The 19,497-nt window shown below is 37.3% G+C and overlaps 1 protein-coding gene across 7 annotated transcripts in view; it reads right to left on the bottom strand.

The window, feature by feature from the left end:
• ADGRB3 (adhesion G protein-coupled receptor B3) overlaps positions 1–19,497 on the bottom strand; it is a 475,142-nt gene that overhangs the window by 234,396 nt on the left and 221,249 nt on the right. For all 7 annotated transcript variants that reach the window (XM_054821234.1, XM_054821235.1, XM_054821236.1 and 4 more), the window contains one exon: positions 2,545–2,739. In XM_054821234.1, coding sequence (XP_054677209.1) covers positions 2,545–2,739 — 195 coding nt within the window. The remainder of the gene's footprint in view (positions 1–2,544; positions 2,740–19,497) is intronic.

The raw sequence follows: 19,497 nt of genomic DNA, 5'->3' as shown, positions 1-19,497 counted from the left end.
AAATAACTCGGCACTAGACATGCATACTATGGAAGCTTTGTTTTGCTTTTGGTATCTGTCTGCCTAAACAAGTGGCATTTTCTATGCAGCACATCAGATAGTGGCATCTTCATTTTGAGTAATTAGCCTGAAATTTTCAAATTTGATATCACATTTCTGTTCATTCTTTTTGTTACGGAGTCTCTGAATCACATCTTTTGCACTATTCATGAGTATTAATACTGGATATAAGCCAGAGATTGTAGACAGTAGAGGAACTATCCAGATGGATGGAATGTATAAGAAACAAATATACTCAGACATAGACTTTTCCTTTCTTAGTTTTAAGGGAGGTGGAAGTGTTGTTTTGTTCGGACCTTTAAAAATACTATTACCCATAATTCATAATCTACTTTTCTGACATCACATGAAATGATAAATTGTGACTTCTGGGGATTTAAAACCTCACTCATGCTTTTCTGAGAATTTCTTTGAAACAAACCCCAACACCTAAGAAATTCTACTCTTTAACTAGTGCAAAAAATAGAATGGAATTAGAACACCACTCAGAGCTTCCTCAGAAAGAAGAATCTTGGTATTTTTGTGCAAATTAATTTAATTTTCATCTTTTTGTCACTTACTTTGATGATGGACTAGAAAGTATGAAAATATGTGACAGTGAAAATAAAAAATTAAATACAATCCTCCAAAGTATGGTAGCATATGAGATACGTTTACATATGGGAAAATCCTGGTTTCTCAGAAACTGACAGTAAAATTTAAACTGATGTTACTGAGCCAGGTTTTCATTTTATATCATTGGAAGTCAGTAACAGGAGCATTGCTTAATATACCCCCTGTGCAAAACATATGCTTCATTCAGATTTCACATACTTTCCTGAACACTATGCATTAGGGTTTGGATTTTACCTTAACTTGTAATTTGTTAAACTGGTTTTGGGGATTTTTTTGTAGGGTTTTTTTTTGAGTTTCAGGGCCTTTTTCTCAGTGGGATTTAAGAGCTGTTGGTATTTAGGCATCTAAATCCTGAAATGCAGTTATTTCTTTGGTTTGAGAAATCCTTCCGTATTTCCTTCACAACATGGTTTACCAATTTTTGACTTTTTTCTTAACTTCAAAATGATTAATCAAAAATTATTAAAATAGTACTAATCAATTTGCCAAGTTCTGCTGGAATACTGTTATGAATTTTGAAAACAGCACTACATTGCTGATGTGAACAGAACATTTGGCACTGTCATTAGTGGGAAAAGAATCAAATTCTCTCTAATGTATGTAAACTGCAAATGACCTGATCTGCTAAGCCCATGAACAAAATCACTTGTGCCAAGCAGTTTCTCAAGGCTGGTTCTACCACAGATTTCTGTAGTGCCTGTGAACCATGAAGAAGTCACATTGGGCTGTCAGATTTTTGAATGCATGAAAAAAATTTCAATAAATAACACCCTGTTTAATAGTAAAATTTACTGAAAGTAGGAAAAGATATTGATGTTTACTGAATTAAAAAAAAAAAAAAAGGATGGTCCACCCAGAATACTTTTTGAAAAGCAGTGTTCAAAAAATATTGCTTTCATTGGCCACAGGCCAACACAAGAAATGTTGGTTTTATATGGAAGTTCATTTTTCTTTGTGCATAGAAAAACAAGAAAACTGAAAATATAACAGCAAGCTTTTGACAACTTAATTCTGGAAAAATTGTCTTTTCCAAGATACCTCCATTTATGTGCACGCATATATTCCAAAGTGTATTTATAATCTGTGCTTATCTTTACATAAACAACTACGTACACATGACCTGCATTAATAACTTCATTATTAATTTATGAATGATCTTGAAAGTCTCTTTTTCATAAATAATATATACATCTACCTTCTCAGTATTCTTTTATCATCTTTGAAAAGTGTCTAAAATTCTCAGATATAGATGAAACCAATATCCTGATCTGGAAGTCCTGTGAAATATTTATTTTAATGAACGTTACAGAATGAGTTATGCAGCCCATTATGTAGAAATAATTACACTGTTTTTACCTCTGTTACTATTTTAATTGGCCTCTTGCACAAGAAGAGTTAATCTAACATGTGAAATAGAAAATTCATATCAAATGTACTATCCATCACTCCTGTGCACTTTTAATGAGCTATATTTATTTGAACTGAAGAAGCAATGCCAGAATTACATAACTAAACACTGTGGATAGATCTTGAACTGAAATGAACTAGAACAAACAACACTAGTGAATTGCTTAATGCAAAAAAATACCAACACATCCCCATCAATCAAACCAAACTTGAAAGAGAAAGATATCTAAAATTTTACAAAGAACGGATCTTACATTTTTCATTTGCTGCGTTGTTTTGGGTATTTGTCTCATTAAATGTAGCTGAGTTTTATTTTTACACTTGTATCTTATGTTTTATGTGAACATGTTTATGTCTATAATTCAGAAGATTTAGGTTCCTCAGTGGGTAAAATAGATGACATTTAGTATACTGACATGAACTTCATCAATTGAAACATTACCCTTACAATGTTTCTCTTACCTGTACCCCATCAGATGCAGGGATATAACTTGCTCTTTTAAATGTGTCTGTAACATTTCTGAGTATTTCCACAGAAATCAGAAGGTCCCCTGCATAAAAGTTTTTCCTCTGAGTTAAATCCAATAGTGTCTTGGTTACTTGGGACATGCCATCACCAGCCAATGTCCTCTGTCCCTTGGCGAGGTGCTCTTTAATCTGTACCAGAAGAACGAAAAGAATATCAGAACCTACTTTACTGAGAAAAAGGTATGATAAATTCTAAACACAACCACTAAATATTAAAGCTATTTTAATATTAAATATTAAAGCCATTATAACAAAGTTCATCCTGTTAAAGAGAAGACAAAATAGTAGACTATGATGACAGAATTATTATGTTTATCAGAGAATCATGGATTTTATATTGAAAGATTCTGAAGTTGTCATGCTTCACCCATTTACTTCTCTTTGGACATCAATAATTTCTCAACATCCATATTCTCAGAGGAACCACACAGGCTGAACTGTGGCTTTATTCTACTGCCATGATGTTCCTCAGAGGAACAGCTATACAATCACTGTTGCCACTCATTAAACAACTAAGAGCTCTGAAAGGGGTAAATGCTAATTAGGCAGTCCTTGTTATAATTTAGTTTACTACAGGGAAGTATACCCTAGTCAATACAAGAGCGATGGTTTAAGTGGAAGCTGATTATGGTGCTCTCTTCTGTAGTACTAACAACACAAAGGTGCTAACTTGGAATAATCCTGTTTGTGTTTTCAAGAGATGCAAATTAAATTATGAATTGCTCCTGTGTATCAGCCAAGAGACCATACTTTAGTTGTATCTCTCCCAGTAGATCTGTACAGGGGCAGTGATAAAAGTAATCCAAAATGCATATGCTGGTAGAAGAATCTTCCTGATAAGAAGCTGAACTTTTGGATCTGATTGATTAATTCTTAGAGCTGACTCAGCATCTCAGGAAGATGCATAGTGTATCACAAAGGTGTCAAAAGGCCAACCAAGGCTGAAAAAGAATGCATGGTTTAAACAATCTATTTTTAAATATGCATATGAGTTTATGTATACAAGCAGAAGTTCTTCCAAGTTGAAGTTAAATTAAAGAAAAGATAAATGACCTGAGACAGACCTCACTCTAAGCAGGAGGGCTGAAGAGAAAATTCTGTGCAACCAAAGTGGCAACCAAAATGCTGACACCATCTCATAAATGTATCTTCAATTGCTTTTTAACTTGGCCTTATTACTGACATACAGAGGGAAGGATGACTAATGTAACGTAATTTGGTGGTAAAGTGGAAGGATGAGTGTAAAGATACCTTTTGTTACTTCCAGATCTCCCCAGCAACTTTGTGTGGATATGTGAGGCTTCATTAAAAAAAACAACCATTCAAACAAAACTCCAACAAATAAAAGGATAGAATATGTAGTAAAAATAGTACAGTGATTCAAAGGTTCAAAATAACTTTCATGAAAGCAATTTAAAAAATGCAGTCATCCTCTGACATACACGATCTACTTTTCTTTCATGCTGTTGGATCACACTTTGGTTACATTCTCAACCAGTCTTGAGATAAACTAGATATATGTAACACAGCTGGGACTGGGTAAAGTGGCTGCTTCAAGTTATGTCTATGGCCTTAAGTCATCTTTGTAGCAGCTGGGGATTGCTATGGACCATATCAGACTTGCTCAAACCCTAGAAATACTTCAGACTTGGGAGAACACTTGCGGGCTGCAGCACGGACAGGGAATGAATCTACTCTGTACCATGAGTACAGAGGTACAAGTGTAATTATACAATCGAACATTTTCAACAACAATTTCAGTGAGGAGAACTGTTAATTGCTTTTTTAAAAACAAATATTTCAGCAGAAATACCCCCCTCAGTCTTCAGAATATTGTAATAAGTAATTAGGCAAGAAGCTTGTTTGCAGAAATCCTTTTGTGCAGTTTCTATTCATTTTAGAAGGAGGCTTTGAAAGTAATCTTGTAGGAAAATAATAGTAGAGAAAAAGGTGTGAGAATGGAGGAAAATTCATTTGAGTAAATTCAGGGATCTGATATTGCATACATAGCATTATGAACTACTTTCTTGGGAACAAGCAAAAGCAAACAAGAACTTGATTTGTGATTTTTCCCATGAAATGTTGCCATTTGCCTCATCTACTCACATGCTGTGCCTGGGTAGCAAAATAAAAGACCATCAGCTAGCACAGTAATACAGAATAGTAGAACTTTTGCTGGTACTCATCCAGCTGTTCATTGACCCCAGAGCGTATTTCCAGATTTTGAGGATTAACAATGTTCAGTGCATCTTTAGTCAAGCCCAAAAGACATACAACGTAAAAAAGAGTCCATAAAGCTGAACTCCCAAATCCAACATGTGCCTCAGGATGTATGGTGGGAAAGGTATTGCACAACTTGAAGGCAGAGCTCAAGAGAGAACACACGTTCTTTTAATTCTAATGAGAACAGCAAAGAGATCAGTTCTCATAAAAACTCTGCTGTGCTCTTATGCTTGTATAAAACACTAGTAGAAAAGCCGTTGAACTATTTAGCATGTTACTTTATATTGCATTATTTTGCTTCCTTTTGCTCCATCTGTATGTTCACCCCCCAATTGTTGGTTTTTTTTTTCCACACTCCTCCTAGACTTTAAACTCACATTTTAAAGGTGGCAGAGGCCAATTTGTTATTTGTTTGGACCATGCATAGCATACAGAAGTCCTGGTCTCAGCTGCTTTTGGAATGCAAATAATACATTAAAATGATCCTAATTTTGACTGTTTTTTAAGCTTTTGAGCAAGTAAAGCTCTGTTTTCAGTGAAAAATTTTATAGCGCTCTAGCAGCAGAAGTGGGAGCTTTAGTGCTTTCAGCAAGACATTTTGATTGCTTTTGGACACAACAATAAAAAAGGTCTAGCAAGTGCCCACAATACCACAGGACTAAATTATTACACCTACTTCAGAAGTAGCCAGGGTTGTGGTGCAGGTGGTTTAAAGTACCTCAGAATTATTGGCTCTTAAAATTACAGCTCAATTTGGAACTGTTTTTAGAAAAATAACATACCCAGAAAGCTCAGCTTCCCAGCACAAGTGCCCTTCCTCCCTTGAGCCACACCACTCGTACACAGCCTGGTGAGCACTTTTACTTTACTCTCTCAAGCTCCAACCCAGAAGTTCCTTTTCCTGATCCTTGGCTACCTCTCCAGGCCCACACTGCCTTGAATTAGATTGGCAGCATACGCTTAGCAGTAGCATAACAAAACAGACTGTTATTAGGTAAGGAGAGTGGGTGAAAATTCAAGTTACTTAGTAGAAAGATTTGACTACAGCCAGGCAAGCAACATGCAGGGCAGGGTAAAAATTAGCAGCCTCCCTATTATCAGTTTATTACATAATGTATTCTCTTGTTGTAAGACAGCCTACAGCTCCTAAACACAACTTTAAAATCATAGGCCATTCACTCAGTTAATGTAAACTGGTGCAACACTATTAAAGCCAGATTAGTTTGAGTTGAAGGTACAGACTGCTGGATTACTTGCACAGCTACCACAGGAATCTTTCAGTGTGACAATACAGAACATTCTCATCAGCAGTTAGTATAATGTCTTTCTCACCATACAGCTTATTTTCTATGGTATGGTCACTGTGATATTATGCACTGTCCAAGAAAGCTATTTTGGTCACCACTGTAGGTCCTTGTAGTTCTCTGTGAAGGTCATTTTTTAGTGGTCTTAGAGGCAGGCTCATTAAAAATAAAGTTTATGAGCCGAGAGACAGTGAAATGAAGCAGCTGTTAAAGTGATACTTCAGTTGTCAGCCCAACCTCTAGCTGTCTGCACTATATGGCTGCATACTTGAAAAATTACTGAAATGTTTAACTGGACTTTGACTCAGGGTCCAATTGCCTTTGTCCCTCGATTTATCAGAAAGTATGATATAATAAAAATGCCTCTTTACAAAGTCAGAGCTCCTAGGCCTCCAGCATTGGAGTACAAATTTATTACTGCATAATAATTACTTCAAACTTAACAGCTAGACATGGTTTAAAAGGACAGAAAACAATGAACCCTCAAGAAACCTATAAAAGATTGAAAAGAATTATTAATTTGAAGAGTAACTACACCATCATACTTTTTTTCATTATTTTTTAAGATGATGTTGGATTCATAGCTCGGTATTACTAATGATGTAATTAATACATTTTATGGTAGTGGGGACTATAAGAACCCGGATTAGGAAGCCTTAGATAGTAGTGAAGGAAGATAGTTTGAAATAAAGATATACCATGAAATTGCTCATAATCTGCAAGCCACTTTGCTTTGCACCTCCACAACTGAACACTAATATTTTGTAAAATATTTTTCAGAATGCTCTTAAGATGCAGAACAGGAAGGACTATTCACATCACCTGCAACAGCCACCTGAATTACACAACTGTATTAGAAACCTAAAAACTCTTGAGAGTGTTGGTCCCTCTAGAGAACAACCCAGACCACCTGAAATCTTATCTTGAACACCCTGAATCACATTACCTGACCTCTGTGGCTTCTAATCTTGAGGCTGGAATTCATAGAACCCCCTCAATGAATATTAATTAATGATTTTGCATTAAACTTACTTTTATAGTTACCAGCACTGAGGCCCAGAAAGGTTGGAACCAAAATGATAAAGTTTGTGTGCTTAAAGTTAGGTTCATAAAGTAAAAAGGCAGAAAATATATTTTTGGCAGCTGAAATATTCCCATAGGTATAATCCTGGATTGAACTGAACTCATGCAGTATGTAAACTATAATGTGATGTCACTGTGAGAAAGCTCTCCCTTTCAGATTTGAGAAAAATTTCATTACAGGGTGTTTTTTTCTGATCATTCACAGAGAGTCCTTTAACTATTTTAGTACAGAATCTAGAAGTTTAATTTACTTTCCCATAATATATTTAATTATCTACCATTTATTTGTTTATTCTAAGGCTATTTCAGTGTTCAAGATTATTTCATCCATCTTTTAAAAGAAACAGCGTAGGGTCTAAAGATACAGCTATGTGTCTTCAGGTATGACTCAATTTACATTGATGAAAAGAAAAATGAGGATATTTGTAACTCGATGTCATAGAAGAGTTTTTTTCCTTTTCCATACATTCAACATTTTACAAAGGAGATAGCTAAAGCAATACAAAATAATTTTCCATTTTGTCATCAGCGAAATTAGTTAGTAGTTTCAATCTAGGTCATGATAATATACTAATAAATAAACTGTTTCTGCAGAAAGGAAGGAAATAACAGATTCCCTTTATTTATAATAGAAAAGGGGAAAAGTACTTGGTATACATTTTGTCATGGAAGATTAAGGATATATATTAAGGAAAACTTTTCAATTGTAAAGGAATTTATTACATGAAGAGTCTATGCAGTCTTCCACATCGGAGGCCTTAATAACAGTCAAGAAAAACAAAATACTGGTTTAACACAACTATAGCTGCTTCTGATGGGACAGAAGTTTTGGATGATCTCATGAATTTCCTTTCAATCCTATAATTCTGTAACATGTCCCTCCAAATATTCTGAAACCCAGACTGAAGTCTCTTATAATTTGCCCCAACCAGAAAGGTCAAAGTTTAAGGAGTGCTCTGAAACCGAACCTTTACTTTCCTCCATGTACCCACTGTCATGGTGTGCAATCTGCTGCACCCAGATTCTGCAGATACTGTGCCTCAATCTGCCTCTATGCACTCAGCCAAAATCACTGCATCCCTGTGCTTTAAGGAACTTACTCTCAATTTACATTGATGAAAAGAAAAATAAGGATTGTTTCACTATACACAAACAGTTGTCCTACTGTCATATACTTCTAAATTTTCTTAGGCAAAATACTCCTCAAAACAGTGATTTGTTTTTAGAGAAAAGGAGCCAGCTTAATCACACAGAATAGTGTCCTGTTAGAGACATTCATCTGAGGCAAACTGAATCTCTGCACAGACTCCAGAGAAATTTTATGTGCTGTTCTATATGTGATGAGGTGTATTGGAGAATCTTAAAAAAAATTTGTCTATTGTCTGTGGAGGTCCAACTTGTTTTTAGAAGAAGAATATGAACAGCTCAGAGGGATGCTTGGTTCTTTCTGTACCCTCTTTATCCTCTTTCACAAGAAGACTCCTATTATTTTGCTCAATAGATATTTTTGCCATTTTAACCCATTCCATAATTCTTTTTTTTTTTTTATTGTTGGCATTAATAATATCACTTATTTTAGTCCTTGAGATATAACCAGATGACGGAGAAAGTCATTATAAAGTTTCACTGTTTTAATTTCTGCATGGATTCAACAAAATATCTGAATAGATAAGACTGCTCTTCAGTAGAGTAACAAATGGCTCTAGGGATAAGAAATGAATAATCATTAAAAAATCACCTATTTTGTCATTGATATTTTTTTCTTCTTATACTTATCACTCTGTTTGTGGATCAGGATTTCTATTGTTATTATTTTATTAATTACTGTTATTAAATGCTCCAATTATCTGTGATTGAATCCTGCTCACGTTGTCATGCTGTGTGAGAGATCTTGTTGTTGTTGTTGTTGTTTCCTTTTTTAACCAGAGGGCATGTCTTCAAGATTTGTGTTATCTATGTATAATGCAACATGACAAGAGCAAGAGTTGAGGAAAAAGAATGACGACTCTGAGATGGTTGCTTTCATTTTATGACAGCCAAAACATTGCTTGAGGTAAAGTGTCCTGGCTCTCCATACTGACTGAATGGCTGAGGCTAGGGGTCACAAAGGGACATACTATGAATGAGTTGTCTTTCTTTTTTTATAGTACATGGTCATCCTGGTAAGTGTGTGTCCCTAAAACATAAAGCTCTGATTAAGTGCTTCAATTTATATGTTTACTTGATTTTAACCAATTTCTATATTTACTTGATTTTATGTTTCTATACAGTCATTACGATGACACTTCTGTTTGCAGGACAAACCAGAATGGTTTCTTCAAGGAAATTAGCATTATTGGGGAGCCCTAATTTCTGCAAGGGAGTACTGCATTAAGTAATAGGCAAGAGAAAAATCCTTTTTGCCTCACATGCCTAACAAATCTGAGCTTAAACATGGTGGGTGAATGCAGCCAATGAAGTAGTGGACAAAAATTCAGGAGAAGGACTGTAAGGGTGAGATGCTGTGACCACTGCTTTGCAGCTAGCTGCCTAGCCAAATTCCTGCAGTCATTCTGCAGCTGTGTTGGAGTGAAGGTTCCTGAAGTTCTGGTAGACTTTAGGGGAAATTAGATGAATTCTTTCTTTATTAAGTTCCTAAATGGCTTTCATCTCTTGTTTTCCCTCTGGCCATACTCTAGTGGAGTTCACCTGTTGGCTGCAGTATTGGTTGGTTTGGAGTATCAGTGTAACTGGGGAACACTCAGCTGCTCACTGCTGCAGCAGACACAGCAGACGCAGAAATCACAGGAGGACATTTCATTTAACACACAGATTACTCTTTGGTAAACCAGACATGGAAAGATGCTTAGGAATGCTGAGATGATAGTGGGGACTTTTCTTTAAATTTAACAAGTGGGATTGCTTGGCTATTAAAAAGCAGATATTCAAAAGCAGAAAGGAAGAAAAGCAACTTACTCAGTTGAAGTAAGTTGTGATGTGCTTATGCAGAATAGCAGGTAAAAGTTTTCTCCCACTGTATAGCATCTCTAAGGTTGGGGTGCACATGTATGTTGGCAAGATCAAGCACTAAAATTTCATGAACAGAGAAGGCAACACAGTACCTTTAAATACATTTCACTCTCCTGATCCTAAGCTGCTCATTTCTGGTGCCTGCTGTAATACAGTTATGAAAAAAGCAGCCATTCACTTGGGATGGAGCAGTTGGTTTCTAGCCTACATATTTCATATGAGTGGCTGAAGTATTGGGTTATTTCCTCTCTTTGGTAAAGTGCATATTTATTTACAGAGAGTGAAGCAGATCTGTTAGGAGACTAAGAAAATCATACTAACTTTATAACATGGTGTTAAAAGCACTCAAACCCCCAACATTTCAGTTCATGCAATGAGTTTGGCAGGGCCAAGCAGGCAGAGCTTTCTCACCACCAAATGAGTGCCCTCACCATCAAGCAAACAGCAATATTGAAGTCATTAGCTTTTTTCTGAAATTTTAATCTTCTCCCATGCAGAATGGGAAATTTTTAGTGAGGTGGGGGAAAACTGTTGCCTGCCACAATCTCTTGAACAGTTGCTTTCTGATGAGAGAAAAGAGTTTGCCATCCTCCTGTCAAGATATGGAGGTTACAAAACAGAGCTGACTCCTGCAGATTCTGGCTTTACAAGGGAGGCAAGGCAAGGCAAGCAGATCACTTACTGACAGAACTCCCCTGCCTATCAAAGACTGCGAAGATGAAGATGAAGAGCTGGCATATACCAATACAAGGATAGACTGAGGCAGAAGAAAAATGTTGTTATAGAGGCCTGTACATTCAAACCTACAAAACTAAGCCTGGCTGTTTTGCTCTGCAGCTATATAAAAAGAAATGAAGCACTAAACTAGCAAAAAAGGAGCAGTAAATTTTTTAGGAGGAAGTCTTTCATTCCCGAGAGTACAGCAGTCATTTCACTGAAGAGTACATGGACAGGCTGATACGCTGCCCTTGTAATATAATTTGGAAAAACAAAATCATCTCTAATGAGCTGCAGCTGAGCAAATCATTATTCACCTCATAGTTCTTTTTATCAAATTATATTTTAGCCAAGCACTTGCAAAATTGTGAATAACACTGCTGTGGAAAAAGGGGATACAAAATTATAGTATGAACTACAAGCAGCAGAAATGCATTTTTATGGCTATATTATCAGTTTGATATGCAAAGATTCACCTGCATAAGTTCTCATACTCCTTCATAAGTGATAATATCTTGACACCAGTGTGATATTTCATATGCAGATTTTTCCTTCCTAACTCTGAAGAGTTAAGAGGTTTTTCAGTTTTCCAACTTCCTCCTTCTCTTAGAAAAGCAGCCCAGTTTGCACAAATACATGTTTGATTTAGGTGTTATATCACTCAAATTGGCACAAATTAGTACCTTACTTTTATCAAAGCAACTAAATGTAGAATTTCATAATCCAGGTTTGAAAACTGTGCTACACAGAAAATGGGCTGTGTTAGTAGAGATTTTCTGATAATATTGGAGATGACCTTCAGAAACAACATGTCTTGATGACAGGCTTTAGTCTTCCTCATTATTTATGAGCATAGTACAAATCTCCAAAAAGTGTGTCCAAAAGCCATTTAGAGGAAGTCTCACTTTAGGCAAAAGGGCTGTTACAGTGTGTGGTGAGTCAGTGATATATTACCAATATTTTTTAAGCAGATCCCTCTTTTTTTTGTGATTCAATAAATCCTACCACTTACAATGCATGTGTAACAGAGTAGAAAATAGAAATAGCCCTATATATTCAAGTATTTTCTCCATTTACACAAAATCAGTTCCTAATACTCCATAGTAAGATCTTATTCATTAACGGTTTTTTATTAAAAATGGTCATACAGTCTTCAGATATTCATTTCATAAAGACCTCATAAGCCATGAAAACTCATTGCTCTTCCATACTAAACTATTTTAATCTCATTTTCATTCTCTGAATTATCTCAGATTCAAGTCTTTTGTTTCTTGGGGTTTGGGTTTTGGTTTTGGGGGGGCTGTGGGAAGGGGTGAGTGCTTTCTTTGTTTTGGTTTATTTTTTTGTTTCATTTTGTTTGTTTGTTTGCTAATTTAGGTTGCTGTCATCTGTAGAATGAATTAAGAGTAGATGAAGAAGTCTTTAGCTATGCCTCTCAGAAGCAGTTGTTCACACAAAGGATGATATAGGATATTCCTAATGCAGGGATCTTGCTGCTTAGTCTTCTTGCTTGTAGTGTACCAAATTTGATGGGCTTCAAGAGAGTATGAATATGAAATTAACTCTTATTTGAGGCATTTCAGTGTCTGTTTTTTCCTTGGATACCACCTGAGGTAGGCCTGTGGGCTCCTAATCACTGATTCTATTCTTGGTCCTGCAGTCACTCACATCCAATCATACTACAAATAGCTGAATTTCTTATTCACAGGAAAGATTTTACCCTGTTTAGTCAAATGAATGAAGTAAAAAAAATTTAAAATAAATAAATAAATAAATAAAGCATCAAAGCAGAGCATGAAATTTCTCGGCACATCCAACCCACTTGAGGTGTGCTGGTTGAAACTTGCCAGGACATGAGAATTGAAAATTGAAAAAAAAAGTCTTGGAGAATGCCTTCTCCATTGCGTTACTTTTTACAGTGAAGACTAGATGTCTTCTTATGAGATATTCTAGTTCAAGAACTGGTCATGCAGGAACTCATGCTAATTAATCATGATGGTCCCTTTTTAGACTTAACATCTAGAAAGCAATAAAGATCAAACCAGAAATTAGATATCACCTTAGGTACTAAACAATTGTTGCAAGAACAATTAATACCTTACTAACATACACTTGAAATCCTAGAAATGAAATAAATGCTGTGTTGGGCTTGCATGGCAAGGTTTTGGTAGCAGAGGGGGCGGTCTACAGGGGTGCCTTCTGTGAGAAGCTGCTAGAAGCTTCCCCTGTGTCTGACAGAGCCAATGCCAGCCGGCTCCAAGATGGATCCGCCACTGGCCAAGGCCAAGCCAATCAGCGCCTCTGTGATAACATATTTAAGAAGGAAAAAAACAGTTAGAGAGAGCTTTTGCAGCCAGAGAGAGGAGTGAGAAGATGTAAGAAACTCTGCAGACACCAAGGTCAGTGCAGAAGGAGGGGGAGGAGGTGCTCCAGGCGCCGGAGCAGAGATCCCCCTGCAGCCCGTGGTGAAGACCATGGTGAAGCAGGCTGTCCCCCTGCAGCCCCTGGAGGAAGGATGAGGGGGTGTAGAGATTCCACCTGCAGCCCGTGGAAGACCCCACGCTGGAGCAGGTGGAGGCACCTGAAGGAGGCTGTGGCCCGTGGGAAGCCCACACTGGAGCGAGCTCCTGGCAGGACCTGTGGACCCATGGAGAGAGAAGCCCACGCGAGAGCAGGTTTGCTGGCAGGACTTGTGACCCCGTGGGGGACCCCACGCTGGAGCAGTTTGCTCCTGAAGGTCTGCACCCCATGGAAGAGACCCATGCTGGAGCAGTTCGTGAAGGACTGTAGCCCGTGGGAGAGACTCACGTTGGAGAAGTTCGTGAAGGACTGTCTCCCGTGAGAGGGACTCCATGCTGGAGCAGGGGAACGATGAGAGGAGTCCTCCCCCTGAGGATGAAGAAGCGGCAGAAACACCGTGAGATGAATTGACCGTAACCCCCATTCCCCGTCCCCCTGTGCCGCTGAGGGGAGGAGGTTGAAGCCGGGAGTGAAGTTGAGCCCAGGAAGATGGGAGGGGTGGGGGGAGGTGTTTTAAGACTTGATTTTATTTCTCATTCCTCTACTCTGTTTTGCCTAGTAATAAATTAGATGAATCTCCTCTCTAAGTTCAGTCTGTTTTGCTCGTGATGATAATTAGTGAGTGATCTCTCCCTGTCCTTATCTCGACCCACAAGCTTTTCATTGTACTTTTTCTCCCCTGTCTAGTGAAGGAGGGGAGTGAGAGAGCGGCTCTGGTGGGCACCTGGCCCCCAGCCAGGGTCAATCCACCACAATGTGAAAGACCAAATTTGAGGTTTGATCTGTCTCATAGTATCAGTTACACAGCCAAGTTGGCTTGATTGTGGCAGCCAAAATACATACATGTGGTATGTTTTTTGCTTTAATTTCTTTGTGCCACAAGATTCAGTTTGCAAACTCTCATGGTGATGCTAAGCCTAACTTGACAGTGTATTTAGTCAGTGGAGTTGTGTGATGTCTGACCTACTTATAAAATTTCAGGTATGCAGAATAATACTTAAGAATATTTTGGAGATATCTTTCTTTTATGAAAACATATCTCAGAAAAAAATAGTCCAAATTAACCAAGTACTAGCTCAAGTAAACTATTTTAAGTAAAATAATTAGGCAGACCATTTTCTTTGCCAGATAAAAAGAAGATAATAAGCAATGAGAAGAATATTTCATAATATTATACAGTCTAAGTTTGGGTCATTAGATCATCATCTAATCTGCCTTTCTATATATAACAGTCCATTAAGCTACCAACAGATGCTCTTTAAAGACATTAAAATATGCTAGTTAGACCAAAGGAGTTCAGTTTTTAGAAAATGAAACTATTTGCTGAAGGTAGAAAGAGAGAACAGGCTTTAACAAGGCCCATAACTTCTGCTATAGCAGTAATTTATTTGGTAAAATGGTCTGAAAACCCAAACCATGTCTATCCCACAGAGGGTAAAAACCCTGCAAATTCTGAGAATATAATCTGGAATTAGAGAACACAGGGAATTTCCTCCCTATTAACTGAAATCTGGTGATCAGTATGTGACAAAGAACTTTCCAGAAGGAACTGAAGAAAGGATATCCCCTGCCACTAGACCTTATTCAACCTTATGACTTTACTTCATCTCCATCCACAATAAAACACATACTTGGAAGACTTTCTTTGCTGTAATCTCCTCTTTCTCAAGAACACATTTAACAAATTGTGCAGCATTAGTCAAAATACTCCATTTTAGCTGCAAAGATGACTAGTAACAGTCCTGAAACGCCATGCTTCATTAATAGCATTTTCTTAATGCAAAACTGCAGGTACTGCAAACACACTAAGGCAATACAAGAAATCCAGAACAAAACCTGATAAATAATCTGTGATGTTTCTTTTCTGTTCATCAAGTTATTGCTTGATCCCCTAGGTCATGATTCCAGAAGGCAAATTATACCTATTTATCACTTTGCATTTTCCACTTATAGTGCTTTAGTAAGAATAATCCTAATTAGGTTCTTTAAGTATTATTATTAGAGCTAACCAAATAATTTCCCAAGGGTTTATTTCATGGATTTTGGCATTTTTGTCCCTTCATTTGTTCAGTGAATAATTTTTCATATTAGTCAACCAGCTGTATAAGCTGGTCAAACAGTATTTGTTGAATTCATTTGATGACTGATTTGTACCAAATGTTGGATAAATTATTCATGACTAATTGGTTCCATTATTAAAAAAGATCTAATTATCATACCTAGTTTTAAAAGGGACATGTATTCCATAGTCCATAAGGTAAAATAAACTAATGAAAGTACAGGCTGTACATTTGTGGCCTAGCTGAAGTGCATCATCCTCTTAACTGCTTTTACTCCATCTCCTACACATGAATCGTGTAGGGCACTGCGCCCTCAAAAGATGCAAGCTGACTGCCAATCTCCACTCCACAAGCCAAACCATTCCCCTTCACTGTTTCATCATGTTCCAGTGCATAGTCTCTTCAGAAGCACTGTAGTTACTATATTTTTACCATGCCAGAGATTTTCTGTGCTGTCATATGGAGAGCTATGAACATTAAGAAGGAAAAGTGGCTAGGCACTAATTCAGAAGACCGGAGATAAATTTTCTGCTTAATTGGTCTCCCTTGGTTCCCCATTAACAAAAAATGGAGAGGTAGCAGAGCCTGATCTGAAGCATATGTTAGGAGATATATTAATTAAAGCTTGTTAATTACTCTGAAACTATTGTAATAGAATATTAAGTATAATATTGATATATGTATCAAAAAGCAGTCCACGTATCTAGACAATTCCATTTAACCTATGGCAAACACTGGTGTCTTCTGAAGTGCCAATACTCTGCATCTGAAGTGCCAATACTCTGCATCTGAAGTGCCAGTACAGGGCTATCCTGAGTAGAGTAGAGGCAGTAATTCTGCCTGGCACATTCTTTAAGTGGCTGGAAAAAGAGCCAAATTATTCATGGTGCTGGGGGGTTATGAGCAAAGTATATTATCTTTAGCATTATGAGTGTATTTTTAACTTTACTGACTCTTCACCTTTTGCAAAAAGATTTCCAAATGGATTTTGAGATGAAAAGACAGTGCCATCATAGCATGATTTACATAGCTACCATATTGGTCTCCATACAAGTCTTGAGTCAAGCTGAAGAACATGCAGCACTAGCTGGGTTTCTGCTACTTCAGTACTGCTTATCAAGGGTTGAAATTTGTTCCATGTCACTTCCAGGTGAATAATAAAGAAAACTGTAAAAATACAAAAGGCTTTGTGCATGACACAGTGAATCCACTGTAGCTACATACAGTAAGGAAACAGTCTTCAGGGGTCAATCACCTGTGGTTATGTACTAAAATTCTATACCGTATATAGCATAGAATTCTGGCTTAATATGGACATCTGCTGAAAACCTCTATTAATGTTTGTAGGAAAAGGTTATCTTTAGGAAGAAAGTAAAAATCATACTGATATTAGAGTGGAAGCCTGTGACTTGGCTTTTCAGGATTGCTGCCTTGTGTGAATTTCCAGTTTTCTGGAGTCATGGGAGTCATAGAATCACAGATTCATGGAATAATTGAGATTGGAAGGGACCTCTAGAGGTCATTGGCTCCAACCCCCCAGCTGGAACAGGTTGTCCAAGACCATGTCCAGGCAGCTTTTTAATGTCTCCAGGGATGGAGACTCCACAAGCTTCCTGGGCAATCTTTGCCAGTGCTCAGTCACCCTCACAGTGAAAAAGTGTTTCCTGACGTTCAGACAGGACCTCCTGTGTTTCAGTTTGTGCCCACTGCCTCTGGTCCTGTCACTGGGCACCACTGAAAAGAGCCTGGCTCCAGCTTTCTTCTACCCTCTCTTCAGATACTTATACACATTAATAAGATCCCCCCTTAGCCTTCTCTTCTCTAGACTCAACAGCTCCAGCTCTCTCAGCCCTGCCTCACAGGAGAGATTTTCCAAACCCTTAATCATCTTAGTATCCCGTTGCTCCAATAACACCATATCCCTCTTGCATTGGGGAGTCCAGAATTGGACACAGTACTCCAGGTGTGGCCTCACTGATGGACACATGCAGCTCTGGACTTCTCTACTCACCGTCCAAGCTGCCCAAATGTAAGGCGGTTTTACTATCTAAATAATTCAGGTAAATAAATTAGCCACAGGAATATTGTCTAGCTGTGAGGCCAATGAGCACAGACAGCTTGTATCCCTCAAGCTAAACTCTCTTTCCCTCCTCTGTCTCAGAAAACGATGTTTTTATTGCCTGATGGGAATAGTCTCTCTGCTGCGTTAACCTCTAAAGGATGCTAGGCATTGTTTGGGAGAGTGCTCACTGGCTTGGTCTTAAATTATGTCAAGGAGTACGCTAACAGATAAACAGTTAAACAGTGTAGATGACTGCAAGGACAATGTTTAAGCTTGGGCAGTTTAGTTTATTTACTAGTATAACTGTAAGCTTCCAGTCCAGAATCTGTGTAGCCAGGTTAGCAGGGTCTGTGGCCAAGGCAGTATTCTCTAGTTCCCAACATATGAAACGCTTTTCTTTAGAGAATATTTGCTTAGGCAGAGCACCATGTGAATTCAACTACATGACTTCTGGGCTGGTTCTGGATCATATGTGGCTTGTTTGGAGGGCAAAGAGACAAGCACCTGTCTGTATTCCTCCAGGAGGGCATGCTTTCATGCGTTAAGTATTGTGTGTATGTTTACATATATCAACTGCTTTAAATCAACTTTAGAAATGTAGTTTTAGAAGTCTAGGCACTTACTTTTGTTTTATGTATTTCATGTAAGAAATGAAAGGGATTCAGCTCAGACTTAGATTTTACAGGAACATTCACAGAACTGAGTGACACTCCCCACTACTCCTGGTCTGAATTGGTAAAATAACATTATTGGTAAGTTTAGCACACTGAGGCATCTCATAAATGCTTTCATAAGCACACATATTTATTATAGCAACTCCGTCTGTCAACAGCTTTCTTATAAAGCCCTATTTTCAGGGATTTATAGAGCTAGCATATGTATCGTGGTGGGACAAGCCTACATTTGCAGGGCAATGACCTTATAGGTCTTTACCTCTATTTTCTATAATTCTTTAAATATGCTATGTTGTTCACTTTCAGAAGCAGTAAGATGTCAGACAAGCTAATTTTCTTTGTGAACAGCTCCCAAGTGTAAAAGAAATTCACTTTTCTCCTTTAATTTGTATGCACATAAACGACTGAAATTTTGTGCAGCAATAAGATGATGTTTAGATGCTTGTGTAATTTTAAAGAAGCTTTAGCTATTTTTAAATGTTCTTTGGCAGAAGATTATTTCACAGTGTGGTCTCATCGTATTTAATATTTTGAAAAAAGGAAATATAGAAGAATAAATAAATCTGATCTGGGTTAGAAATGCTGTCTTTTGTCCAACAATGACCCCTTCCTGCCAGATAGACTTACAGCTCTTCAAAAAATAGCAGTGCCTCACCAAAAGTTAGCCAGGTAAGTCAAACCACTGAATACCATGAAAGAGCATTTCCCACTGTTTGAGATGCTTATGAATGACTTCTAGCAATAACATAAAAAGAAAAGGCTGAATATTACTACAGAATCAGTGGCATGAGGATCAATGCTATGAATAAATGTTGATATGAACTGTAAAAAGAGAAGAGCAGAACAACTAAACTCTAAAGGGATGGTCTTCTGATCTGGCAGGTCAAGATGAATAAATCTTTTAAAATATTTCCAAATCCTTTAAATATTTCAGAAAATTCTAATATTTAAATGCAAAAACAGCAAGTAAAAGAGAAGTAATTTGCTTTACTTTGAAATATCTCAGTGTTTTCAATCACAAAATGTGAATTTTTTGTTCTGCAATATGACATTATTAGTATTCGAAACTGCATATATATATTACCTACAGTCATTGGCTTTATTGTCCTATTTACCAAAATACAGATTCTAAGCAAATGAAATACAAATATACTGCTGTCCATGCCCATAAAGTACGTTTAGACATAGTATATGCAGCTGTTGCAAAAGAATAAAATATCAAAAATATAAAATGC

Source organism: Grus americana, chromosome 3 (genome assembly GCF_028858705.1).
Source record: "Grus americana isolate bGruAme1 chromosome 3, bGruAme1.mat, whole genome shotgun sequence".
NCBI lineage: Eukaryota > Metazoa > Chordata > Aves > Gruiformes > Gruidae > Grus > Grus americana.
This window is presented reverse-complemented; position numbering and strand designations above follow the sequence as displayed.